The 23912-nt window shown below is 44.8% G+C and overlaps 1 protein-coding gene across 13 annotated transcripts in view; it reads right to left on the bottom strand.

The window, feature by feature from the left end:
- Positions 1 to 23912, bottom strand: part of CTNND2 (catenin delta 2) — a 944995-nt gene that overhangs the window by 19474 nt on the left and 901609 nt on the right. For all 13 annotated transcript variants that reach the window (XM_032278818.1, XM_032278821.1, XM_032278825.1 and 10 more), the window contains one exon: positions 589 to 715. In XM_032278818.1, the coding sequence (XP_032134709.1) occupies positions 589 to 715 (127 nt within the window). The remainder of the gene's footprint in view (positions 1 to 588; positions 716 to 23912) is intronic.

The following is a 23912-nucleotide window of genomic DNA, read 5'->3' as shown; positions in this document are numbered from 1 at the left end:
TCACCCAGGCTGGGGTGCAGTGGCAGGATCTGAGCTCACTGCAACGTCCACCTCCTAGGTTCTAGGGATTCTCCTGCCTCAGCCACCCAAGTAGCTGGGATTACAGGCATGTGCCACCACGCCCGGCTAATTTTTGTACTTCTAGTAGAGATGCAGTTTTGCCATGTTAGCCAGGCTGGTTTTGAACTCAGGCAATCTGCCTGCCTTGGCCTCCCAAAGTCCTGGGATTACGGGCGTGAGCCGCCACGCCTGGCCTACTCAAACTATTTTAAGTTGGAGAAACTGTCCATGGAAACCCCTGCTTTGCAGACACAGGAGAGATTTCCTTTATACTCGTTCCTCGTTATTTCAGGTCCATTACATGCATTTCATGCATAGGAACCTGCTAGCGAAGGAGATTTGCTCTGAGTTTGTGCATTCAAAACACGGAGTGGCCACCGCAGTACACAGAACAGATGCATTTCAGACTTCTAGTAGACGTCTGAATGGAAGGCTCTCCTCTGAGTGGGGGTTGGCTCAGGGACTGGGAAGGAGGGTCTTTGCTCGAAGAGAAATGAAGCCTGGCTGGCTGGCATAGCAGCCGCTTACCTGAGCGGTTGTTGGGAGACACGCGCACAGGGGAGATGGAGGGCGTGCGGGAGGAGGAATAGGGCCGCTGCCGGTCCCTCTCAATGGTTGAAGACGAGGCTACAAAGTGGTATTGTGACCATCCATCCTGCAAAACACAGCATGCTCCTGTTAGATGGGCAAGACAGGGTGACTCTTCACCTCCTGACAGTTTGAAGTTCCAAGTATCTGGATTTGCAAAATATTTGTGTGTCCAAAGAGGTGTTTGGAGCTCCGCGCCCTCATCGAGGTGAACAGGACAGAATGGGAATGAAGACACGCCTCCCTCCTTCCAGACAGCCTGGCGGGTAGGGCCTGCTCTCCTTCATGAATGTTGAAGAAATGGTCTCTTTACAAACCTGCTCTGCTCAGAAGCTTTGACTTCAATGAAAATATGATGTTCAGAATGTTAGGAGACCCAGAAGCTGTGTATTTTTTGCCTACCTGGTTCCAGCTCTGCCTGGCTCCCTCTTCCACTGCCTTAATATTGTCCACGACGGTTTACCCCTTTGCTCCCAGGACCTATCTGTTCGCAATCAGAATCCAGGGCAGCGTCCTCCTCCCCTGTCCCTTCTAGCCTCTTTCTAGGCTCCAAGTGTCCAGCTCCGCCTGCTTCCAAGCTGGTTTGCTCCAGGAATGATATTTTTCAATATGAAGCATATTCAAAATGCATCCTCCCAAGCCTACATTAGGCTTCCCATATCTAGTTAGTATACAAAAAGCTTCTATACTATTTTCCTTATAAAAACCACATAAATGTATCACAGATTATTTTGTGAATTTACAAAGCATAAACAAGAAAATACAAATAGAACTCCACCCTCTCCACCTGAGAGAACTCCTGTTAACATGTCATGGTATTTCCTTCCAGTCTTTTTTTTTTTTTTTTTAATAGATTTTATTTTTATCAAAGTGACACGTTAAATAGTAGTAACATTATAGCTAAAGAAAAGCAGTCACCTGCTCCACCCCCAATTCCTATTGTACAGAGGCAACTGCTGTCAATTCTCTTAGCTTCTTTCTTTTTCCTGATAACATTTACACTTTTAAGATGTTTAATGCTTTGTTCTCTTGGGATTGTTCAGAGAATCTTGCCACATAGTTGGCACCCAGTAAGGAAGCTGGGCAGTATCTTTTAAAATCATGCACCTCTAATTCTGGCTTATCCTACCAGTCAGGTAGAACAGGAATAATGAGAATTAGACACACAAAGATTAGTCCCGGTGTATCTAATAAGAATTAGACAGGAACACGGAAATGAGCATGCATTTTGTTCTTTATTAACTTCTCATCTATTTACGTTTTCAACGATTCTTGATTGAGTTTTGAGTCCCTTAAAAGTCTAAATATTATCAGAATAAAAAGCTAAAAGAATTGAAAACAGGCACCGCTGTGAAGTGGGAAGCGGGGGTGGGGCAGTGCCTGCTTTCCTTTGCTATAACGTCAGTAGTATTGGACATACTACTCTGATGGAGATAAAATCAAATTAATGGATACTATTATCTCCATTCTACAGGCGGAACTGGGGCCTTTGAAAGTAAGTAGGCCACCCAAAGTCAAACAATACACGAGTTCCAAAAAACATATCAATACTAACATGTGGTATTCTAACAGGTGTTTGGAAGGAAAAACCAAGCAGGATTGGGGATAGAGGAGCGGGGCAGGGATGGGAGAGTGTTGAGGAGGTGGGAGAGTGTGGTGGGGATGGAGGAAAGAGGGCAGGGACAGAGGAAGAGGGGCGGGGATGGAGGAGCAGGGCCGGGGATGGGAGAGTGTTGTGGGGACGAGAAGGGGGTTGGGGATGGAGGAAGGAGGGCGGGGATGGAGGAGCAGGGGTGGGGATGGAGGAGTGATGTGAGAATGGAGGAGTGATGTGGGGATACAGAAGTAGGGGTGAGGACTCTGGCATCTCTATTTTGTGGAGTGGGGTCAGGAGCCTTAACATTGCAGCAGAACCTGGAAATGACAGTGAAGCAGACCCTGGGGACACAGATGGGGATTCCTAGCCGAGGGAAGAACAGATGTGGAGGACCTGGGTGGGAACTGGCTTCGTTGGTGTGAGAACAGTCTCCTGGGACTGAAGAGGAGTGAGCAAGGGGACAGGAAGACAGGAAACCTTTGAGTGTCCAGGACAGTCTGGGGAGGAGTAGCAGCAGCAAAGCCGCTTGGGAAGTCGCTCCCCTAGACAGAGGAGAGATGGCCCAGGCTTGGAGGATGCTGGTGCTGGGAAACGTGCAGATCTGGCATCCATGCCGGAGGGTTTGCTGGTGGCATGGCTACTGGTGTGGGAGAGAGGAAGCAAGCCTTACCGCAATGCTTCTGGTGTGAACTACAGGGGCCTGAGGTGCCCTCCACAGAGACGGGAACAAGGGGAGGGAGGGAAGCAGCTTTAGGGAGTGTGACCAGAACTGCCTCGTTGGGACATATCGGTTACCGAAGAGGGACAGAGCATGAAGCAGGATCTGCAAACTGGAACCTCAGGGCTGGAGGGAGAATTTTGGATGTCAGCATATGGATATTATTCAAAGCAAAGAGAATGGATGCAGACATGAAAGTGAATGCTAATAAAGAACAGCAGAAGGCAGAGGCCGAGTGAACCTGGGGACATTCCAATACTGAGAGGGCGAAAAGAGTATAGGAGGCTTCAGAGCAGGCCCAGAAGGAACCGAGTGAGCTGCAGGGAGAACCAGGAGGGTGTGGTGAGACAGGAGAGCGGATGGGTGAGGAGGAGAAGGCCAAGAACTGCCCGGCGGTCTGGGGGCAAGCAGTCCTCCTGATGGGGACAGAAGGGCTCTCCCTGGTCAGATGGGTAAATGTCTAACTCTAGTGGGCCCCAAAGATAATGAGAATTGATGAAGGGGAGACAGTGAGTACAGACAAGCCTTTGGCAAAGTTTTATTATAAAGGGAAGTGGAGAAATGGGCTTGAAGAGGGTGAGGGGAGAGATGTTTTCATAGATCACTCAGAAGATACTGCAGCATTTCGTGTGCTGATGGGAATGACTCAACGCAGAGAAGAAAAAACCTGGGGACATAGGAGAGAACGGGAAAAATGGCAGGAAGAAAATTCTCAAGACAGAAAAGGTGGATAAAATAAAGTGAGCAGTGGGGTCACTGGCCACGGAAACAGAACAGGAGACAGTCAGATTGTGGCCATGGACATGGGAAGAGACGGGCTGATGGGTGACAGGAAGGCTGTTCACCTTGTTTTTTTCTTTGCATTTTCTCAGGGAAAATGAGAAGTAAAGTCATCTGCTGAGAGTGAGGAAGGGTTGGAGCTTAGCGAATAGAGAGGAAAGGGGAAGGGAAGGGAGGAAGGAAGGGAAAGGGAAGGGAGGAAGGAAGGGGAAGGGAAGGGAGGAAGGAAGGGGAAGGGAAGGGAGGAAGGAGGGGGAAGGAGATGTGAATTGGTTCTTGAGTTGGGGAGGGGAGCAAGCTGACTGGCCAGGACTAGTGGCCCGGCTGTGGCCAGGGCTGGAGGCTGTGGTGATGGACTGAAAAGGAGCTGACTGGCCACATCCATGTGTGCCTCTGTCCAGCCACAGTCAGCTGCCCCAGGGCAGGTGTGGAGTGGGTAGAGTTGATGAGTCATCAGGCAACTTGGAGAGAGGAACAAGGGAATGTCACGGAAGCCCACGGAAGCTGAGCCCAGTAGGGAGGAAAACGTAGGTACTCGAGACCATATGGAGAGCGTAAATTGGTCAGGGTACTGGCGGCTTATGAGGGTCACAGGCTGCTGGGGGGATACTTCACAGGTGTCGGGGGTTTTCTTGAGGGAGGAAAGCAGAGATCCTTCTTGAAAGGGCAATGAGGAGGGGGCAAGAAGGACGACAGCTCCAAGAAGGATGCGTGCTCCACCTCCAGGGCCAGGGACATAAGGGAGGGAAGGAGGGAGGGAGGGAAGGAGGGAGGGAGGGCGGGTGGTAGATGAAACAGCCCTTGAGGGGGGTCAGAGGGGGCAGTGTCCTCAGGGCCGCTGATGTCAGACAGACACGAGATGAGCAGAAGGGGGGCTGCGCAATGGACGCAGGGGATTTTGCTGATCTTTAACCACAGGTTAAAGAAGGAAAAGACGTGGGAGGTGGACAGAAGACAGGTGGAATATATGGGGGATAACTGGCTGCTCAGAGCCTTCGATCCAGGGGTCCAGGTCATGATGGTCATCCCAGGAGGCTTGGGTGATTAGTGAGTTAAGGTAATGAGGATGAAGCGTGTAAGGTGCAAATAAATGCTTCCTTAGGGAAGGGTGGGGGTGTGTCACAGAACGAGCAGATATCACGGCAGGAGACGATGCCTCCACTGGAGTTCTGTGGGTTTCTCTGAAATCTTCTGGAGGGTGGTGGCAAACACAGAGGGGGAGCAGTCTTACCAAAGACACGTGCAGGGCGGAAGACATCTCAAAAATGTATGTGTCCGCTACTTATGTGGGAGAATGATTAAAAAAGAATTTCTAAAAAATCTTTTTTTTTAATTGGAATCCAAAGTCCTGCAAAGGCTGAGTGTGTTAAAAAATCTTTGTCTTTGGAAGGAAATGCTTTGTAGATGACAAAACTCCCAAAAAGGACCAAATGGGGACAGATCATTTTATGTTTGTCTCATTGCAATGTAGAAGGTATGCTTTGGGATTCCAAGTAGTGGCTCGGGACAAAACCTTGGCTTGTTTGGTTACAAATGTGATGATATTCTATGTGTATTAAAGGTGAACAAGGTACTTTACAATATGAATATTGGCTAAACATTTAATATGTTCTAAGACCTAAGGACACGTTAGACGTGAATGTGGCACAACTGCAGGACGGGTTTTCCTTGGCGAGACATCAATACATTAGTTAACACTGCTCTCTTATGCAGCAATTCAGATTTCACGATGTTTAGACTATATTGCAGCCATTCAACTACTTACATTTCTGGAAATGTCAGAAAAGTGAAAGTGATGACAAAATTGATTACAAAGGAATTCTTATATGGATGCACCCAAAAAAGTTCAAATCCTTCATCAGATCCAATAAGGAAAATGCGAATGCCTGGCAGAAGTGTGGTCCCGCAGGTAACCTGTCTGTGGGTGATGGGGTTAGTATACACCTGATGGCGATGACAGCGGAGTGCGGTGGGAGAAACAGAGAAGCAACTCCTGAATCAGCCCCCTCTGAGGATGGCCAGGGACAGCACACCTGTGGGTACAGGCACTTTGAATGGAGGGGAGAAGGGAGCTTAAGGAACGGGGCAGAGCAGAAACCCAATAAAGGTCTTTGTTAGAGCTGTTTCCCAAGCCACAGCACAGGAACCTAAGGAGGAACAGGATACCTTCTACACTGCAGTGAGACAAACATAAACTCTGCATGCTGTGAGAAGAGGTGATCCTCTCCATCTTCCCTCTCTCATTCATCGATGCAGAGCGAAGGCTCCAGTGCCAAATTGCAGAACTGCAACACTGCTGCACTCAACAACGCCAGAAAGGACTTTAAAATTTTAGTTCTGATGCCACATACAGTCGGCCCTTTGTAACTGTGGGTTCCACACCTATGGATTTCACCAACTTACGATGGAAAATATTCCAAAAAAATTGTCTATACTGAACACGTACATGTTGCTTTTTCTTGTCATCATTCCCTAAACAGTGTGAGTACTTACATAGCACATTGTATTAACATTACGTAAGTAATCTAGAAACGATTTAAAGTTTACAGGAAAATGTGTGTGGGTTACATGCAAATACTGCACCATTTTATCAACACAAGAAGGACTTGATCATCTACAAATTCTGGTATCCTTGGGAAGTCCCGTAACAAATCTCCCACAGATACGGAGGAGCAACTGCCAAATGTCATGGAAACTTGTAGAACACTGGATGCTGGAGACCAGGGTGCACCTGGTTCATGGTCTAGATCAATCAACACCCATGACAAACATGTTACGTGGAATACTTAGCTACCTTGAGCTCATGGCCTTCCAGGTCTTTTTTTTTTTTTTTTTTTTTTTTTAGATGGAGTCTTGCTTCTTCTCCCAGGCTGGAGTGCAATGGTATGATCTTGGCTCATGGCAACCTCTGTCACCCAGTTTCAAGCAATTCTCCTACCTCAGCCTCCTAAGCAGCTGGGATTACAGGTACCCCACCAGCACGCCCAGCTAATCTTTGTATTTTTAGTAGAGACAGGGTTTCACCATGTTGGCCAGGCTGGTCTCAAACTCCTGACCTCAAGTGATCTGCCCGCCTCAGCCTCCCAAAGTGCTGGGATTATAGGCATTAGCCATCATGCCTGGCCCCACATCTTTTATTGTATAAAATATTTAGTCATTCAATTAAAAATGTTTTGCTTTTTAAATAAGAAGGGAAATGAAGATACAGATTCTTCGGGAAAGTTATTGCTCAGCTGACATTCCTCCTATTCCACTGGCCATGTGCATTTTTGTTATCTAGCCAGCTAGAATCAACCTATCATTCATTCACTTCCCACTGTCACTCAGAAAGGCTTGAAGGTGGTTCACAGAAATGCAAACAACTAGGGCACATATATTTTCAATCATTATTTGCCTCTTTAATCACTATTTTTTCTTGTTAAAATATTAACTCATTGTAGGCCAGAGACTTTGTGAATTCTGTCGTATCGGGCATTCCACCCTGGCTCCTCTTTGCACCACCTGTACAACTCATAGGGATTAGGAAAGAAAGCTCAGGGAAGAAGCAGGGAGAATGAAGAATTACTGTGGTAATGGGGGAAGGGCCGTGAGTCCTTCCCATTGATGACAAGGAGCTCTTTTACTATCTGCTGTTCGCCTTCAACAGAATGACCCAGAAGTTGTGCCCTTCAGCCCAGGATCCAGCTAAGCTGTCAAAAATGTGATATGATATCTGTGCCTCAAATTGGTTTTTATTTTTAACACATTAAACTTAAAACTGGAGGTCGTTAAATGGTTCCAAGTATATAGAGATAGAAATCCAAAAAAGAACATGCGTTCAAAGTCACTGAACTTTAAATTGCCACCAGGGACAATCTGATTTTCTTTGTCTTACACCCTTTAGCTGTCCTTCCCTACTTACAGCCTCTAAAAGTTTCCAATGTGTTTCTTATGAAACTGTATTATTTCCCAAAGCTACGATAATCCACATGGGCATTTCCCATGGTTCAGAGTGCATGAGAGTCAGGCCATCGGTCTTCACTGTATTTCTAGGACGTGGTCAGTCTGTTTAGTTGATACAGGTCTTCTTTTTATGGATATCAAGGGCCCTGAATTTATACCATTCTCCATTTTATATTTTTGAACATCCTGTAAATGTCGCCAAGAAGAATGTATTACTAGAGAGACTTCTACTAAGGGTTTGAATGAGGGGACTAAGTAGGTTTCATTCAGACTGGTCTACAAGAGGTTAGGATAACACACACTCGAGCCATAGCTTCTTATTCTAGAAATTGTGCACTACATTCCGTTCAGATGGGCACAGGAGCTGGGTAGGTTTGTCTGCAGAGGATGAGTGAGAACTGTCTGTCAAGGTTCAAAACTGTTCTCATGAATATCTTTTCACTACCTGACTTGCTGACCCTGGGGGTCTCAGCAGATAGAGAGGTGGAATCAGAGAGCCGTCAGGAGTCGGCCCTTCTCTCCCAATTACTGGTAAGCTCTGTCTCAGCTTCTTTTCTGCACATTAAGGGCAAAGTGACTCATCAGCTTGGGGAGTTTCAAAAATACTAATGCCAGGGCTCCAGCCCTGAGGTTCATTTTAGTGTATTCTGGGTAGGGCCTGAGTATCCTTATTTTCAAAAGCTCCACCCCTCCCCCAAATTGATGCTAATGAACAGTCAGGGCTGTGAACCATTGGCCTGGGGTTTCTTTGCATAGGCGTCAGTGACAAGTTGGGGTACATTTTTAAAGTGCCAAACACCAGGAGGCCCTTCAGTCTCCATTTCCAAGGTTGACTTCTATAGTAACAAAATAGGTTAAAATCTCAGGCCAGAGAGGGATGCCGCACCCACTGAGCGCCAATCACACCTGATCACCCAGTATGCAGATTATGAGATTCCATTTCACACATCCCCACCTGGGATCAGGCAGCTCGGTGACACGGCAGGGCACCTTGCGTTTTTCTGCCTGTCAAACCTTATCCTGCTTGGTTCTGTATTACACAAACAGGAGGCAGGCAATGCATGTTCATCCAATGACTACTGCCAAATAAATGATGTCACCCTGGTTTAAGGGGAGCTTTCAGTAATGCGACCAGTTTTATTTCCATGATATTAATACAATGCTTTTCGTCACGCTACAGACCTTTGCAAGCCAGTCTGTCTACCTAGCTGTGAGGCAGCAAGGGTGCCTCATTTATCTCTGAAGCCCTGGTACCTAGCATAGTGCCTGGAGCACAGAGGTGTCTAATAAATGCTAGCTGAAGTTAATGATTTAAGATGACAGTGTTAATTATTGTAAAATGAAATGATAATCAATTTCACAGGTGTTATAGCTAGCATCCACAGTTCTTACACTCTATTCTATAACAAATAAATATAATCAGAGCCTTAGAACCTTTTTCTTTTAATTGTAGCTCAGAGTAACTTCATCAGAATCGTCTGCTGTTGGTAGATGTTTTATGACACACTCGCAACTGTGCTAAAGGTAGTGTTGGCTTAGGTAAAACAGTACCTAATGATAATCACAAAAAAAGTGGCCTTGGGTTTGCCTGCTCTATTTTAAGTGATAATTTCTCTCCGCTGACCATGTTTCAGTGTGAGGTATATATAACTACCTCCTCTTTAACCGGTCTGGAAAATAATTTTGAAGCATCATTATCTTTGCCACCTCTGTCCCCTGGATGGGTGCTGACTCAGACACAGCTTGTCCCTCCATCCCAGGGCTTCTAGCTCCATGGAGCTCAGAATACATAGGTACTTGCCCATGGCAAATGCATTCAGTTTCCTCCCAAACACAGATCCTTAGGAGAATCAGGAAACAGGATTAAAAAGGAGAGTATATTACCGTTCTCATTAGCTATGCCCCAATTTCTTTTATGGCTGGGTACAGCAGTCCACACCTGCTTCCAGAATGTGCCCATTAAACTGAAGGGGTTGGTTTCTGGAGGGGTCACCTTGTGGGAATATTACTGGGCAGGGAACAGTGATGACCAGTCAGTCGGTGCTCCAGAAAGCATGCAGAGCATGTCAACAAGAGGGTAGAGAATATTTACATGTGATGGAATGAGAATGACCCACGTGTTCAAACTATGAAGGGACATCCTGCCATTGTGAGTTGAGCAGGTAAGAGCACCCACTTCTGCTGAATCACAAAAAGGATGGAGAAGGATACTCCTTGATGGAGGAGGAGGGAAGGGGATTAGGGAGAGAAGTTGCCTTATTCCATGCAATAGAGTTTAGACAGAAGGTGGGAGGGGAGAGGGAATATTTCAAGGGCTGCTTAAATGAAGGTTTAGTGGATTTGGTGATTACAGGGAGAAAAAAACCGTCTAAATACCAAATCCTCAGTAATGTGCTTTAGCAGACGAGATTTAGCAGAAAATGGAATTTTGAGTTACGCATATGGTAGCCTCTGACCCCTGCTCCTGGAAGACACCTTTTAGAAACTTGACTTTAGTGGGGTGGAGCGTGACCCGTGAATACCCGCAGCTGTGATGATATAGTCAATGTTGATGTTCCTATTGATAATTTTGTTTCCAAAGAGAGTTTTGGAAGCTTTGTCTTCTATCCATAGAAGTTATATTCATCAACTATTTTCTTATAAGAGACTTCTCTGACCCAGGAGCTTCAACAAATAATTAACTTTGAAAATGAACAATGGTTTATTTCTACTGGGGATATTAATTGGAACCCAAAATAATTACTAGGACACTGCTGGCCCATGTATGGCCTTTTTCTCCCTGTTTTTTAAACAGTTCTGGAACTTTCTTAATCTAGTAAGATTTATTTGGCCTCTACCCGAGGAATCCTCAGTGGGCATATGCAGGCTACTTGGTACTGAAGTAACTAACACAAGTTTTTCACCTTAGCTGTCCTTGAAGGCTCTACAGCCCAGAAAGCTTGTCAATTCTAATTTTTTTTTGAGTGACTTGAAATATAAAGAAAAGTGTCACAAAAATCTGTAGGGCTTTTAGCAACCCAAGCTCACCCATGCATCAGCCTGCAACACGTGGAGCTTGGTACTTACACTCACAAGGAAGACTACTTCACTGGGGACCTATTTTTCAAAGGAAAGTCAAAACAGAAGTCATTGCCTTAGCTAACAGCTAAGATATTAATGCTCATGTATCAGAAATTTCATTGTTCAAAATTGTACCAGTTTTCCAGTCATTTTTGAGTAGAATAAACCTATTAATGTAATCACATTAAGCAGAGAATGAAAAGATTTCAAATTAGTGGATTTATACATACACATCCTTCTTATTTTCAGAAAAGGTATTAAATACAATAAACTGGAGGCAGAATATTTGGATGCACCATCTGTGTGACTGAAGACCAAGTCATATTTTGCTTAACTACAAAACCTTCCACTTCTCTCTGCTGTAATAAAACAAGGTTCCACCTCTTTTTAAGGAAAACTGTTTGTTAAAGGTTCATTAAAACTAACTCCATCAACAATTCCAAAAGCTATTAGAGTTAAATATTTAAACTAAATTTTAAGGGCCAAAAGGGAGTATTTGCAGTTTAATGTACAAATAAATACTACCTGACATACTAGTTGGCTTCATTAGTTTGTTTCAGCTGTGTTGCTTCTAATGAAATTTAATTAAATTGATTTGACTACTTAAAGGTACAGTACATATGAACATAAGGATCTTGTGCAATACCATCTTTTAAAAGCAAACACTGTGTAAATCTGTCTGAGGAATTCAATTTACTGCTACTGAGTTAATTCTAAAGAACCAATGTAACCATGAAGATGTGAAAAGCTGGAAAAAATATATATGATTTAGTAGAAGAAAGTATACCATTGTTAACTGCCAGGGGTTAATAGGTACCAATGGAATGCACAAAAACAAAACAAAGAAATGAAAACACTTGGGAAATTGAAGTAAGACTGAATCAGCCCTCTTACCTCCCTGGCTTTGCTTCTGAGGCCTTAAAATGAAGATCTGACTTGGATGAGCTTTACCAATGTCCTCTGTGTTTCAATTAGTACTGCCAAGTGAAATTCAGGATAAAACTAAACAGTCCAGTCTTCAGATTTAGGAATCCAAATGTCTAGCTTCTGATATGTCATTTGAGCATTTGAACAGTCAGCTATTTTACACATATACTCATCATTGGTGAACAAATTCAAAGATTACCCTGGGTCTCAACGTCAGGTTCTCTGTATTCCCGTCCACTTCAAAATGCTCCTGACAATGTGAATGGAAGCAGAGTCACTGAACACGCCCTCTGCTAGGCTTACACTCTGGAGTAGCTACACCGGTGCTTTTATTCAGTAAAAATCAGCAAGTAAATAGCATCGTGCTGGGCACAGGGCAAGAACAAAGAAAGAGAACAGCATGGCTGCTGAGGGGCAGATGGAGGAGAGGCAGGTGTTCAAAACATGATCACATCGACAGTCATGCTGTAAGAGCCAAGAAGGAAAAGTTCAGGTTATTGGGAAGGACTGCTATTAGCCTTAGAGAGCTGGGGAAGTCAGGGAGGTTTTCTGGAGGGGGTTATAGTTAAACTGGAGCAGCAATTACCAGTTTAACTGGTTATTAACTGGTTATCTCCCTCCAGCTTGGAGGGAGAGAAGGGGAGGCATCACCGGCTAAGGAATTGACCTGTGCCCAGGCAATGCCAAGGCTCTCTGTGGAAACAGCTTTGTGCCTGCAGAGGAAGAGCAAAGGGAAGCAGGAACAGTGTGGCTGAGGCAGAGCGGAGGGAAGTGAGTGCAGGGAGGTGAGCAGGACTTTGTGAGAAACTGGAAGGCACTGAAGTATTTTAATCAGGAGAATGGCAAGGTCAGATCTGGATTTTTAAAAGTATATTCTGAATGCTTAACGGAAAATAGACCGAAGATGATAACATTGATTACAGAAAACCAGTTGGGCAGTAATTGTACCAGGACCCAGGACAGGTGATGGGAGATATAGTTGGGTATGGGAGATTTTTAGGAAATATATCATCAGGGTTTGCTTAAAAATCAAGTGGAGATAAGAAAGAAGGAGGTATTAATTGGATGACTCTCAGATTTCTAAAAAGAACAACAAGGTGGGTTGGGTGCTACTTCCTGAGATGGGCAACCGTGGAAAAGGAATAGATCTGGGGAAGACACTGAGAACTCAGCACTGGACGTATGGACGTTAGAGCTGATGAGCTATCTAAGTGCAGAGGTCGTGTGGGTAGGTGTATGGATGAGCTCAGTGTTCGACAGTGAAGACCAGATAGAGAAATAAATGTGGATACAAACTGGTCTTCAAATGCATTTAAAAACCACGGGAGCAGATGAGATCATCTACATCAGCAAGTATAAGGTCCCAAACAAGGATGCCGCAGGGAAGACCAGGAATAGGATGTTGGCAAAAAAGACTTGAGAAGGGGCGGTTTGCCAGGTAGAGAAAAATAAGAGTAGTGACAAGGAAGCCCGGGAGGAGGCTGTTTAGCAGAGGAAGATGTGTCAGGGTCTCTCCAGTCCATGTCCTTCTCTTCCTGGATACCCATCGAGACCATACATCCCAGCCTCTTCTGCCATGTGGCCACCTTTCACACCCACGCGATGGAGATCTAGCCAACAGAGGTAAGGCAATGGGCATGTGAGTTGCTAGGTATGGCTGCAGGCCTTACGGTGTGCCAGAGCCACCGATGGAAGGAGGAGTCTGCGTCCTGAGTGCCAACATGGAGAAGAGCTGACCTGTCCCCTTGAACACCTGCAGTCCAGGATGACTACAGGAGCAAGAAAATAAACTTTCACGTAGTTGGATCATTAGATGTTTCGGTTTTCGCGTTACAGTGGGGAGCCCCACCTAAGGCACACAGGCAACGAGACTCGATGGAGCTGCCATTGGGAGCCCGTTCCATGGAGGCGTAAGGACTGACTGCCAGGGGTGAATGAGTACAACAGAAAGTGAGAAAGGCATCACGAACGAACTCCAACCTTCCTAGAAACCGCTTTGTGAAGGCTGGACCATGGGGGAGCAGAAAGTGAGAAGGCAGAAGATGGAGAAGGACAGGGAGAGGACATTTCTCAAACACTTTCAGACAGAAGCACGAAGAGCATGTGTATCTCTAGGGGAAGAATGACCGGAGGGAGAAAATGAAGAAACAGGAAGGGGGAAAACAGACAATACCAGGAGAAAATGAGGCCTGGACCATAAATAGGGAATACATATGTGTGCATATATATATATATATATATATATATATTTCTATTTTATAAAAGAACATAAAGTGAAACATTCAAGAAATAATTGCTAAAATGCAGGCCACTGTGTAATTGCGGAAAGGTAACCCAATATGGACCCAATTCAGAATTTCCAGAACCTAGAAGGGAGCGGAGGAAATAGCAGGTGCTCAGTAAATATGCACTGAATGAATGAACAAATGTTAAGTTACTAGGCGTGGCCACTGGGTGGTAGGATTGACAGGACTGCTTTAAGAAGAATCACATGGTATTAAGGAGAATAAGAAAATGCGGGTACTGTTGCACAGACTGGCATAGAGAAAGACCCAATTGATGCATAGTTTTATTTTATGCTACATATTTTACCAGTGGTCAGTCTGTCACCCAGTTAAATGGAGCACTGGTGGTGAGGATGGCATGAACGGCTCTCTCAGAGCAGGACACGGGAACAGTGAGTTCACCCAGCTTTAGCCTTGGGAACTGCTGGCAGCTTGTCACAGGCACAGGGTCACAACAAGAAGCATCTGAGACAGTTCCACATTCTGTGACCTCACTTCTTCCCTTGGTTGTTGCCAGTGTTCTTAGATTGTTCTAGCTACAAAACAGAGTCTGAAAACGTACAGTTCTCTTTCCATCGACCTGGCCTCCACTGCATAGGGCAATGGAGTCGTGGACGTGGGGTTGTTTTCAAGGTTGGAGCCTATTGGCAATTACTGTAGAAGTATTTCTAATGAAATGACAGCACTGTGGGATCTCCCAAGAATGTGGCTTTTATAACAACCGGGCACAGATATTCAAAAGGAGCCTTGGTGCTGGTGCACACATAGCGAGGATGTCCAGGGAATGAACATCTCCATCATAGCCTTTTCTTCACTCTCACACCCTGTAATAGAAACTCTGCTTTTCAGTTAACCCCTAGACAGGGATCGTGGGTGGCCACTTGACTAAGAACTGGAAGTATTCACAAAGGCATGTCTCAAAAAAAAAAAAAAAAAAAAAAAAAAAAAAAAAAAAAAAAAGCATGCCCTCCCTGGCTCTTTTCCATTCCAATTGTTTGTAACGTGGGCAGGCTGATGCTCAATGTGCATAACACAGATGAGGGCCACACTCCAGAGGAGATGAAATGGAGTTAGGAGGAGCTGAAGCCCTGGCTCTGGCAGGTGTTACATTAGATTTCGACCATTACACTCAGGATTTTATGTGAGAGGGAGTTGGAGGCTGAATAATGCTGCCTTCCCCATAAAAGATATCACCACCCTAATTCCCGGAACCAGTGAATATGGTACCTTAAATGGCCAAAGGGACTTTGCAGATGGATGAAGTTAAAGACCTTGAAAGGGGGAGATCATTCTGAATATCCCAGTAGGCCCAATATAATCTCAAATGTTGTTCCGTATAAGAGGGACTCAGCGGGGCTTACAGAGCAGGCAGTACAGTGTTGGAAGCAGAGAAGTTTCAAAGATGCTGCACTGCTGCTTCTGATGGTGGAGGAGGGGGAGACCACCAGCCAGGGAATGCAGGCAGCCTTTAGAATCTGGAAAAGGCAAGGAAACATTCTCTAGAGAACTAGTAGATGATTAAATACTGGTGATAAGGTACTATGCCAGGATGTTAACGTAATTTCCTTATGCCTCTGTTCTGGCTAAGGTCCCAAGCAAGGCAAAGAATAATAGATGCCCCCTTGCCCCACTTTCTCAAAGTGTTATACCATCCACTCAGGGTCGAAAAAGTGGTGGACAAAATAGGGTTCTGCAGTATTAGCATATGACCCAACTGCAGATTATATAAGATAGGTTGAGGGTGGAAGTGGCTGGTGGTGAGAGCTTCCTTGGAAGTAATCAGTTGGTTGGGGATTCCTCACCTTCCCTCTCCTGAAGCCCAGGGAATGAACTGAGTAAAGAGATTCACCATGAGCTCCCTGAAGTTGTGGGGCCTGATGTGTTCAGCGGCACTAGCAGGGCAATACAGAGGTTCAGGTTCAATGGACCATGGAGCCATGAAGTTTCAGGCCCACCCACAGCATGGGCCCCTTCCAAGGTCTATACCTAATTTATATTCATAAAGTGTACTCTTCTTCTTAAATAGGACTTCCAAAACAACAAAAGCTACAGGGGCACAACATCTGTATCTTCCCTGGTCTGTGTGTAGTCCGAGGCCAATTGAGAATTCTGAGGCAGATAGCTGAGGAGGCCAGGTATCCCTAGTTGGGAAGTCCCTGGTTGCAGGGTGGTACTTCTGTCCCCACGAGAGATGGAGCTAGCCAGCAGACATCTCCCATGGGCAGGGTATACCGGAGCCAAGATATAACCAAGTTGGCCAGGTTCTGTTCTCCTCTCCTTGAGTCCCCTTTCCCACTTAGCTCAACCTGCTTGGGAGGCATTGAGACAGGGGAAGACACAACGTATGAGAAGGGGAGGGAGAGGAGATGGGGGGAAGAGAGAAGAAACTGATCATGCTGTCTCTCATGCACACTGAGTTCTCATTGACGTGATAACGCCCAGTCTGCTGGATCCACCAGAGAAACAGGGAGTAAGTTTGAGTTAATTGCCACAAAGTAAGGAAGAAGAATGGATGTGGACTTAGATTAAGCTTACTGAGTTTCTAGCTCCTGATCCAGTCAGTCCTTTGATTCTGCTTTTTGTCTCTGGGGTATTTTCATAGGTTTTGCTTCAAAATGTTACCAGTGAAGCCTTGTGAAAGGGGGGAATTACAGAGGAAGCGTTTAGTTTGGGTACACAGTTTAGTTCCTGCTACACAGGATTTCCCCTGACTTGGGGATGTATCCCAGCAGCAGCTGTAACTTAGTCACTTCTGGTTTAGAAACTGCCATGTGCATTGATTTCCACTTTTGCACCATTGATTTTTGCTTCTGTTCCCATTTATGCCTTTGCTTTTGGACAGATATCACATGATGAGTGTCTGAGAATTGTCTCAGAGAGGTCAGGAGACCTCGTGAAGAAAGACCTTCTTTGTCGATTCCAAACATCAACAAGTAAACGTCCAGATTTATGGCGGAGACAGTGTGGTAGCTGAATTTAACCTTAGCCTTTTTGTTTCCTACCCTAACTTGACATCAAGTAATTTAGAAAAGAAAGAACTTGAGGAGCTACAATTGCAAACCTTGGGGACACTAGCCTTGGGTTGTTTTAAAATCTGGCCAAAAGTCCTTCTATTCTTCCAATAATCTCTGGTTGAAGAATTTTCCAGCACAGTAGAAAGATTAATAAATTCCCAGTAAGCAATTTCCTTGATAAAATGACAGCCCTACATTTAGTAGCTTAATTTATTTCTATAGAGGATTTACTGCTTTTTCATCCCTTAGCTACCCAGAAAGTAGAGTCTATTAATTCTCAAAATGGCAACATATTGGAGGACATATTAAAGCCCTTCAGTATTCCCCACCCTTCATACTGCAAAGCTTAAAAATCAAAATTTTGATTTTTGACTATGTTGTGTTTTTCCTTGACAATATTTCGAAGCATCTTTCTAAGTCTCACTGGAACCTAGCATTGTCTCCCAAGTGTCCAGCCGATGAGCTGATGAAGTGAGGTTAAACATGAGAACGCCACTTCAGTCCGCAGGGCCATGGGCTACTGGCTCATCTATGAAGAGTGGTCAGTCCCCCACAAACAAGCTGCAAAAGATGACAAAAGGCGGTGCCCACTCCTTCATCCACTCTGCTACGGACATTCGAGGAGATCTACAGGCATTCCCTTACCCATCTATAATTACTTATTGATTTCTTGTTTTGCGACTGCAATGGCGGCAAGAGCCAATGAAATGAATCCAAGAGCGGGAAGAAGAGAAAGCCTGGTGTGAGACAGGCCATGGAGGGCATGACGCCACCCCGTCAAAGCTCATTCTTCACTTGCTGTGCAACCCGAGAGTCTGTCTTCTCTGACAATAAAAGGAAGGACATTGAAAGATTAGTTTTACGTTTTCTTTCTCTCATCACGAAGGAAAGCGCCAATACAGTATCTCTATTCAGAGAAATATGACCTTACTCTGTTTCAAGCACAGGCAGTTTGGCATTCTTCAAGACATGAGCCCACTGTGCAAGATACTAACATTTTATGTGAGGTGGGGTGCAGGGGGGCACAACTATCAAAACACCAGGCCATCAATATTAGGAGGGAGAATTAGTCTGGTTTCTAACCCCACTGCTTGTCAATAAGAGATTGAGTCTGACATCTGATCTACCTGTGATTTGATCCCTACACTTAGGAACTATTTATATTTTATTTTTAATTGTTTGAGACAGGGTCTCACTCTGTCACGCAGGCTGGAGTGCAGCGGTGTGATCTCTGCTCACTGCAGCCTCCACCTCTTGGGTTCAAGAGATTCTCCCACCTCTGCCTCTCGAGTAGCTGGGATTACAGGCATGCACTGCCATGCCCAGCTAAATTTTGTATTTTTAGTAGAGATGGAGTTTTACCATGTTGGCCAGGCTGGTCTTGAACTCCTGACCTCAAGTGATCTGCCCACCTCGGCGTCTCAAAGTGCTAGGATTACAGCGTGAGCTACCGTGCCTGGCCTGAACTACAGATTTTAATTCACCCAGAGAGATAATTGAGTGGATGCTGTTCTCTGTGAAGCACTTTGCGTTTCTTAGAGCAAAATGAGCTTCAGGATCATAAACTCAACAAAGGAAAAAATAATCTACCACTTAACAACAGGGATTGCTCTGACCCTCTCCATACTAACTTTACAGGGTCTCTTTGAATGGCCTGGCTTATCTTCCAGGCAATCCGTCCATGGTGAAGCAAGGACATGGAAGCAGGGAGGTTGCATCCTCTCAATTCTGACCGCCATCTTTCAGGACCCAGCACTCTCTCTTGTAAACATGGGACTCAGCTTCCTATAGAAATATCACTGGCAGGCAGAGCTGCGTAGGAGAAGGGACAAAGGCCATGGGAAGCAGGCACTGGATAGGCCTCTTGGGACTAGGGGAGACAGAGTAGAGAGACCAGGGGGAAAGGAGCTGTAAAAATGAAGGCAGAGGTGAATAGTGATGATGACAATGACAAATTGAAATCCTCGGATCCAAACCTTCAGCTGCCTGTGGACAGGATGGCAGAGATGGCACTTGCCAAACAAACAGCTTGGAAAAATGTTGTAGAATTAATGGCAGCAACTCCCATGGATATATTCCTTTCCATTTTACAAAGTGCAGTGATGACTGCAGTTCCATTTGAGACATAAGCAGTCCCCCAAGGCAAGTGTTATGGCTCTCCCATCATGGATGGGAAGACCAAGGGAGGGGGTGGGATTGAGGGAGAGATGCCCACAGTCTCCATGAAGGGCTATGGAGGTTCTTTAACACAAAGGTCAAGGATAGATACAGACTTGGATACACTAAGTGGATGGAAGGCATCACAGCGACCCAGGCTTCCAAACCTCCAGAGACCCAAGGGCGTGTCCCGTTGCCTCCAGGGGACATGCTGCCAGGTACAAGAACTGCCAGAGACTATTTTAAGAGGTCGTTTGCTTTTCTGGCAGCTCTGCATCAGGAATGGCTGCTCACCAGGTACAGATAACTGGACGCCAAGCAACCCCAGGGCATCTGAAACCTGGTGAATCGGGGGCTACTCGCTGTGTTCCCCGCCTCAGCAGAAGTGGCCAGAGGGCTGCCCGAGTCAGTTCTTACACTGATGGGCAGAGGGTCTCGAGTCACCTGCCCAAGGTCATGCTTCTGGTAAGTGACAGGGCTGTGCTGGGGACCCCTGGCCATATGCTGTTTGTATTTCACCAAATTATGGGATGAACCTTTCAGACACCAATGTGATCTCCAGCTTTGTGAGAAGTTGAGCGTCGTGCATCAGGAAAGCACAGTCTCTGTCTATTCTCCTCTGCTTCAAACAAAATTTGAGGAAACATTTGTTTTGGGGTGCCATATTACAAAGGGGATATCAACAAACTTACATGTATTTGGGAAGAAGAGATCGCAATGGTGAAGGCTGTGGAAAGGCTGAGATATTAGAATTTAGCATGTGATGGGATTTAGGGATGTGTTAACCCCAAATGTGGCACATTGGCATTTGGGAAAACAACAGAGGCAGAAAGGTCTCCCTCATCTGCCCCTCACACTTCTTCCCTTAACCCGTCATAAAACCCTCATTCAAGAGGTGCCTTCTTATACCGGAGCAAAGGAACATCCTTCTGTCTGGACTCACAGGGGCACAGAGAGGAATCCGCAAAGTTCCTGTGTTTATCACCATTAGATCATACTCTCTGTCCTCCAATTAGACGTCCCTATGGCTGTCCCCTCTTCATCAAACTTCAGCATAGAAATACACAAGTTTACCTGTTTCTTTGGGGGTTTATTCCTTACAGAGGCTCTCATGTCACATAAAGAACTTTATATTAGATAAATTTGATGCTTTTCTCTTGTTATTATAATTTGCTTTTCATTGTAGAGGCTTCTGTCATGAACCTAGTGATGGGTGAGGGAAGATATTTATTTTCCTCCCCTGCACATTTTAGACCTAGAGAAGTAATGACCGTGTAGATAAAGATGGCTAGCTTCAAATCCAGGAAGGCTACTGTAGAGAAGAGACATTAGACTTTTTCAGTACAGCTTTTTGGAGAACAGAAGTGGCAAATAAAGAGATTTTTGCTTAATACAAGTAAGAAGCTTTGGATGATCACAGCCACCCCAAAATGGGGTAATATGTCTCATTAGGTTGTGATTTCAATTGCCATTAAAGACAATGGAGAAGAAAATGACTGCTGGAATGGTATTGCCTTTCTTCTCAAGCCACAAACCTTTTTCAGGGGTTATGCTGTGCCCTGTCCCATCCTCCCTGGCAGGGGGCTCTGGCGATGGGACTGAGTTCTCACCCCAGGGTGTGGGCCTGAGACTAGCAGCTTCTGGGCCACTTGCCCTCCCGTCTCTACTCTCACCCTATGGGCTGGAATGAGAAGTGGGCAGAGCCAGGGCGCTTTACTTACACAGGCAGCAATGACTTTTCTTTTGCAAGGTAGAGCAATGTGACAGGCATCAGGGTCACCTGCTGGCCTTGGGCCACCTGCCTGAGCACGTACAGATCCATGAGACGGAAAGGGAGCCCCGTGTAGTCTCAGCTCCTATAGGTTTGGGTCTCTCTGAAAGAGATTCAGTCTGTGTTCCAACCAATACGTGTTCTTCTCGTGCAGATTATTAAGGCAGCATGGAAGACATGATGATTTCCATAATCTTTTAATTCTATGTCCTCCCCCAAACCTATCTTCTTTCTTTCAAAACCAGCCATCCCGACAATTCCCCAACCATAGTCAAATATAAGCAACCTATTCTTTCAGTCACTTCATTTCTTTGTAAGTATCAAGTTCTAAAAAGCCAAGAACTTCTCATGTCCTGCTTCTCTTGTACCCCGACATCCAGTCTCTTCCTGTGGCACATCGGCTCTTCCTTTGGAAACCATCCTCTGCAACAACACTGAACATCTAACTTCTGTTTGTGGTTATCTAAACGTAAAGACTGGCTTTAAAAGGGTGCGGCATTCTTTAACCTGCAAGTGATCACATTCTTCTACACCTGTTTGTGTTCCTTTAGGAGAAAATGACCCAGAAGGCCAGGCTTCACAAAAGTCAAAGGTTCAGATGATACAAATATGCTTTGGTTCCAAATCCATCATGAACCGAGCATGGTTTTATATTAAACAATACACCCAGCCAGCAGAATATTCTGATTTGAATGAGAATGTGTCTCTTTAGGTAACATAAAGTAGGACAGCTAATGAAATGACAGCCTGGCCTCTGTGCCTGGGTTCGACAAGAAAATGAGCATGATAGATGGAGCCGAATTCTGCTCCATGGACATGCCACTCTCAGTCCAATTTCCATCTCTCCCCTCATGCTTTCCCTTTTATCCAGAATATCCTTATCTCTTACCTCCTAATTACCAAAACTCCATAAGTTCCTCTCAAGATTTGGTCTACAAGTTTCTTTCCCTTAATCCATGCTTTAAAATCTGTAGTATGTAATTCAGAACTAAATGAAGCTGCCCTTTATAGTTTCATATTTCCTCTTTACCCCGAGTACCCCCTTCCTACGCCTTATGTTTTCCTCTGCAACTCTTCCTTTGCTAAGCCTAGAAGGTGTTTAATAAATAGATTTGAAACACGGATAATTAAAAGATATGGATCAGACTTTTTTTTCAATGATATGCAAATTGTCAGTGAAGAACAAAATAGAAATGGATTTCCCCACTGATTGAAAACAATTCATGAAGATGAATGAATTTGATTTTCTCACAAAGGAGCTTTTCAAAAGGAAAGCTTTTTAGAATTTTGAGCTTTGCTATCAGCAGCACTTATGACACTGGGCACAAAGAGCCTCCTTTATTTCACAACTGCATAATTTGGAAATTATTAAGAACAGCTCTGTCTTGATATTTTTAAATCACCGGTCAACTAAAAACATCACCATTCATTTGTCCAGCCCATCCTTCTTGACTCTCTTCACATGAAACATATTATTTTTTGGAATTACTATTTTTTAAAAATTGTACTTTAGGTTGTGGTGTACATGTGTAGATCATGTAGGATTGTTGCATAGATACATACATGGCAAGGTGGTTTGCTGTCTTCATTCACCCAACACCTGTATCTGGTATTTCTCTCCTCATTATCCCCCCCCCCCCCCCCCCCCCCCAGTGTCCCTCTCCTAGTCCCCACCACTGACCACAGTGTGTGAAGCATCTTCAGTTCTTGAGTTTTACCTCCATGAAATTCCTGCCAACACATTCTTTTTTTTTTTTTTTTTTCATGGAAATTGACAATTACCTTTTTGAACTCTGCTACCAACAATGAAAAACACGAAGATGGAAGACTCATATGACTATTCAAAGAGCCTGGAGAGTCTCTAAAAGCTACTTCCCTTCCATGAACAGAAGTATGAAAAGGTGGATTTCAGCAAAGAGGAAATGTTCAGGATCTGAAGGAAAAAGGGTCTTATTTCAGGCAGTAATATTTCATCGAGTTTCTGGAGCCACTGATTCAGGGCAGCCAGCTCCTTTCTAATTTATATCATGTTCCTCATTTATGGCTGCCTGTTTAGCTGGACTCTTTCCTGGGCAAGACTTCATTTGCCTCCTGGAGGAATTCAAGAAGGAATTAACTAAGGATGCTAAGATAGGAATTTCAAACAAAACAGAATCTAACCCAAACACTGTAGATACATGGCTGATGCCGGCCTATTATGTAAAATGCTTGGGGAAGGACTTAACATTTGTCCCTTGAACCACATGGGTTTACACTGTGTGGATCCACTAATAATACAGATTTTTTCAACAACATGCAGATCAAAAATACAGTATTTGCGGGATGCAAAACCTGTGTATAAGGAGGGCTGATTAATTTCTGCAGGGCCTCGAATATGCATGGATTTTGCTATCTGCAGCAGTCCTGGGACCAATCCCCTGTGCATACTGAGGGATGACTGTAATTGATCTAGAACCTCCACTTAATTTTGCATTCTGTTTCAACTTAAACACACTTCCTCTTAGGTAACAGGAAAGTTTTGAAAGAGAAATATATAAGCTAAACTTTGTAAACCTAAAGTGCAAAGTAATGAATACTTAAGGGAAGTTAGAAAGGCCTTGGGGGAAATGTAGAAATAGACTATAACTTAGTAGAGACAGCTATCAAATATTTATTTATTTTCCCCGTTGGCTTTGAAAAAGACAAATTTTCTCTCTGGCAAGATGGGTCTCATTCTCTACGATGTGAGCTCTTTGCTATGTCCCCATGTCCCTGGCCATTGAGTGGCCTGTGACCTGGGGGGTGCGGACTGTAGATGGGGATGGAGGCAGTAATGATCTTGGCTGTTTTTCCACTTCCTGTAGGCAGTCAGGGGGCTGCAGGTGGGTGCTGTGGGCAGTTGCTGATGGAAGCCCACGCGCCCTTCCAGAATCCTGTCTGTGCTTTCTGAATCCCTGCATGGAGATCAACGCCTATGCCATTCTCCCTGCTTATTAGTGATGTCCTCCAACTCCTATTTTTTTTTTTTTTTTTT

Source organism: Sapajus apella, unplaced genomic scaffold (assembly GCF_009761245.1).
Source record: "Sapajus apella isolate SASKATOON/1434 unplaced genomic scaffold, GSC_monkey_1.0 scaffold11, whole genome shotgun sequence".
Lineage (NCBI taxonomy): Eukaryota > Metazoa > Chordata > Mammalia > Primates > Cebidae > Sapajus > Sapajus apella.
Note: the sequence above shows the minus strand (reverse complement) of the source record. Positions and strands in the feature narration are given on the sequence as shown.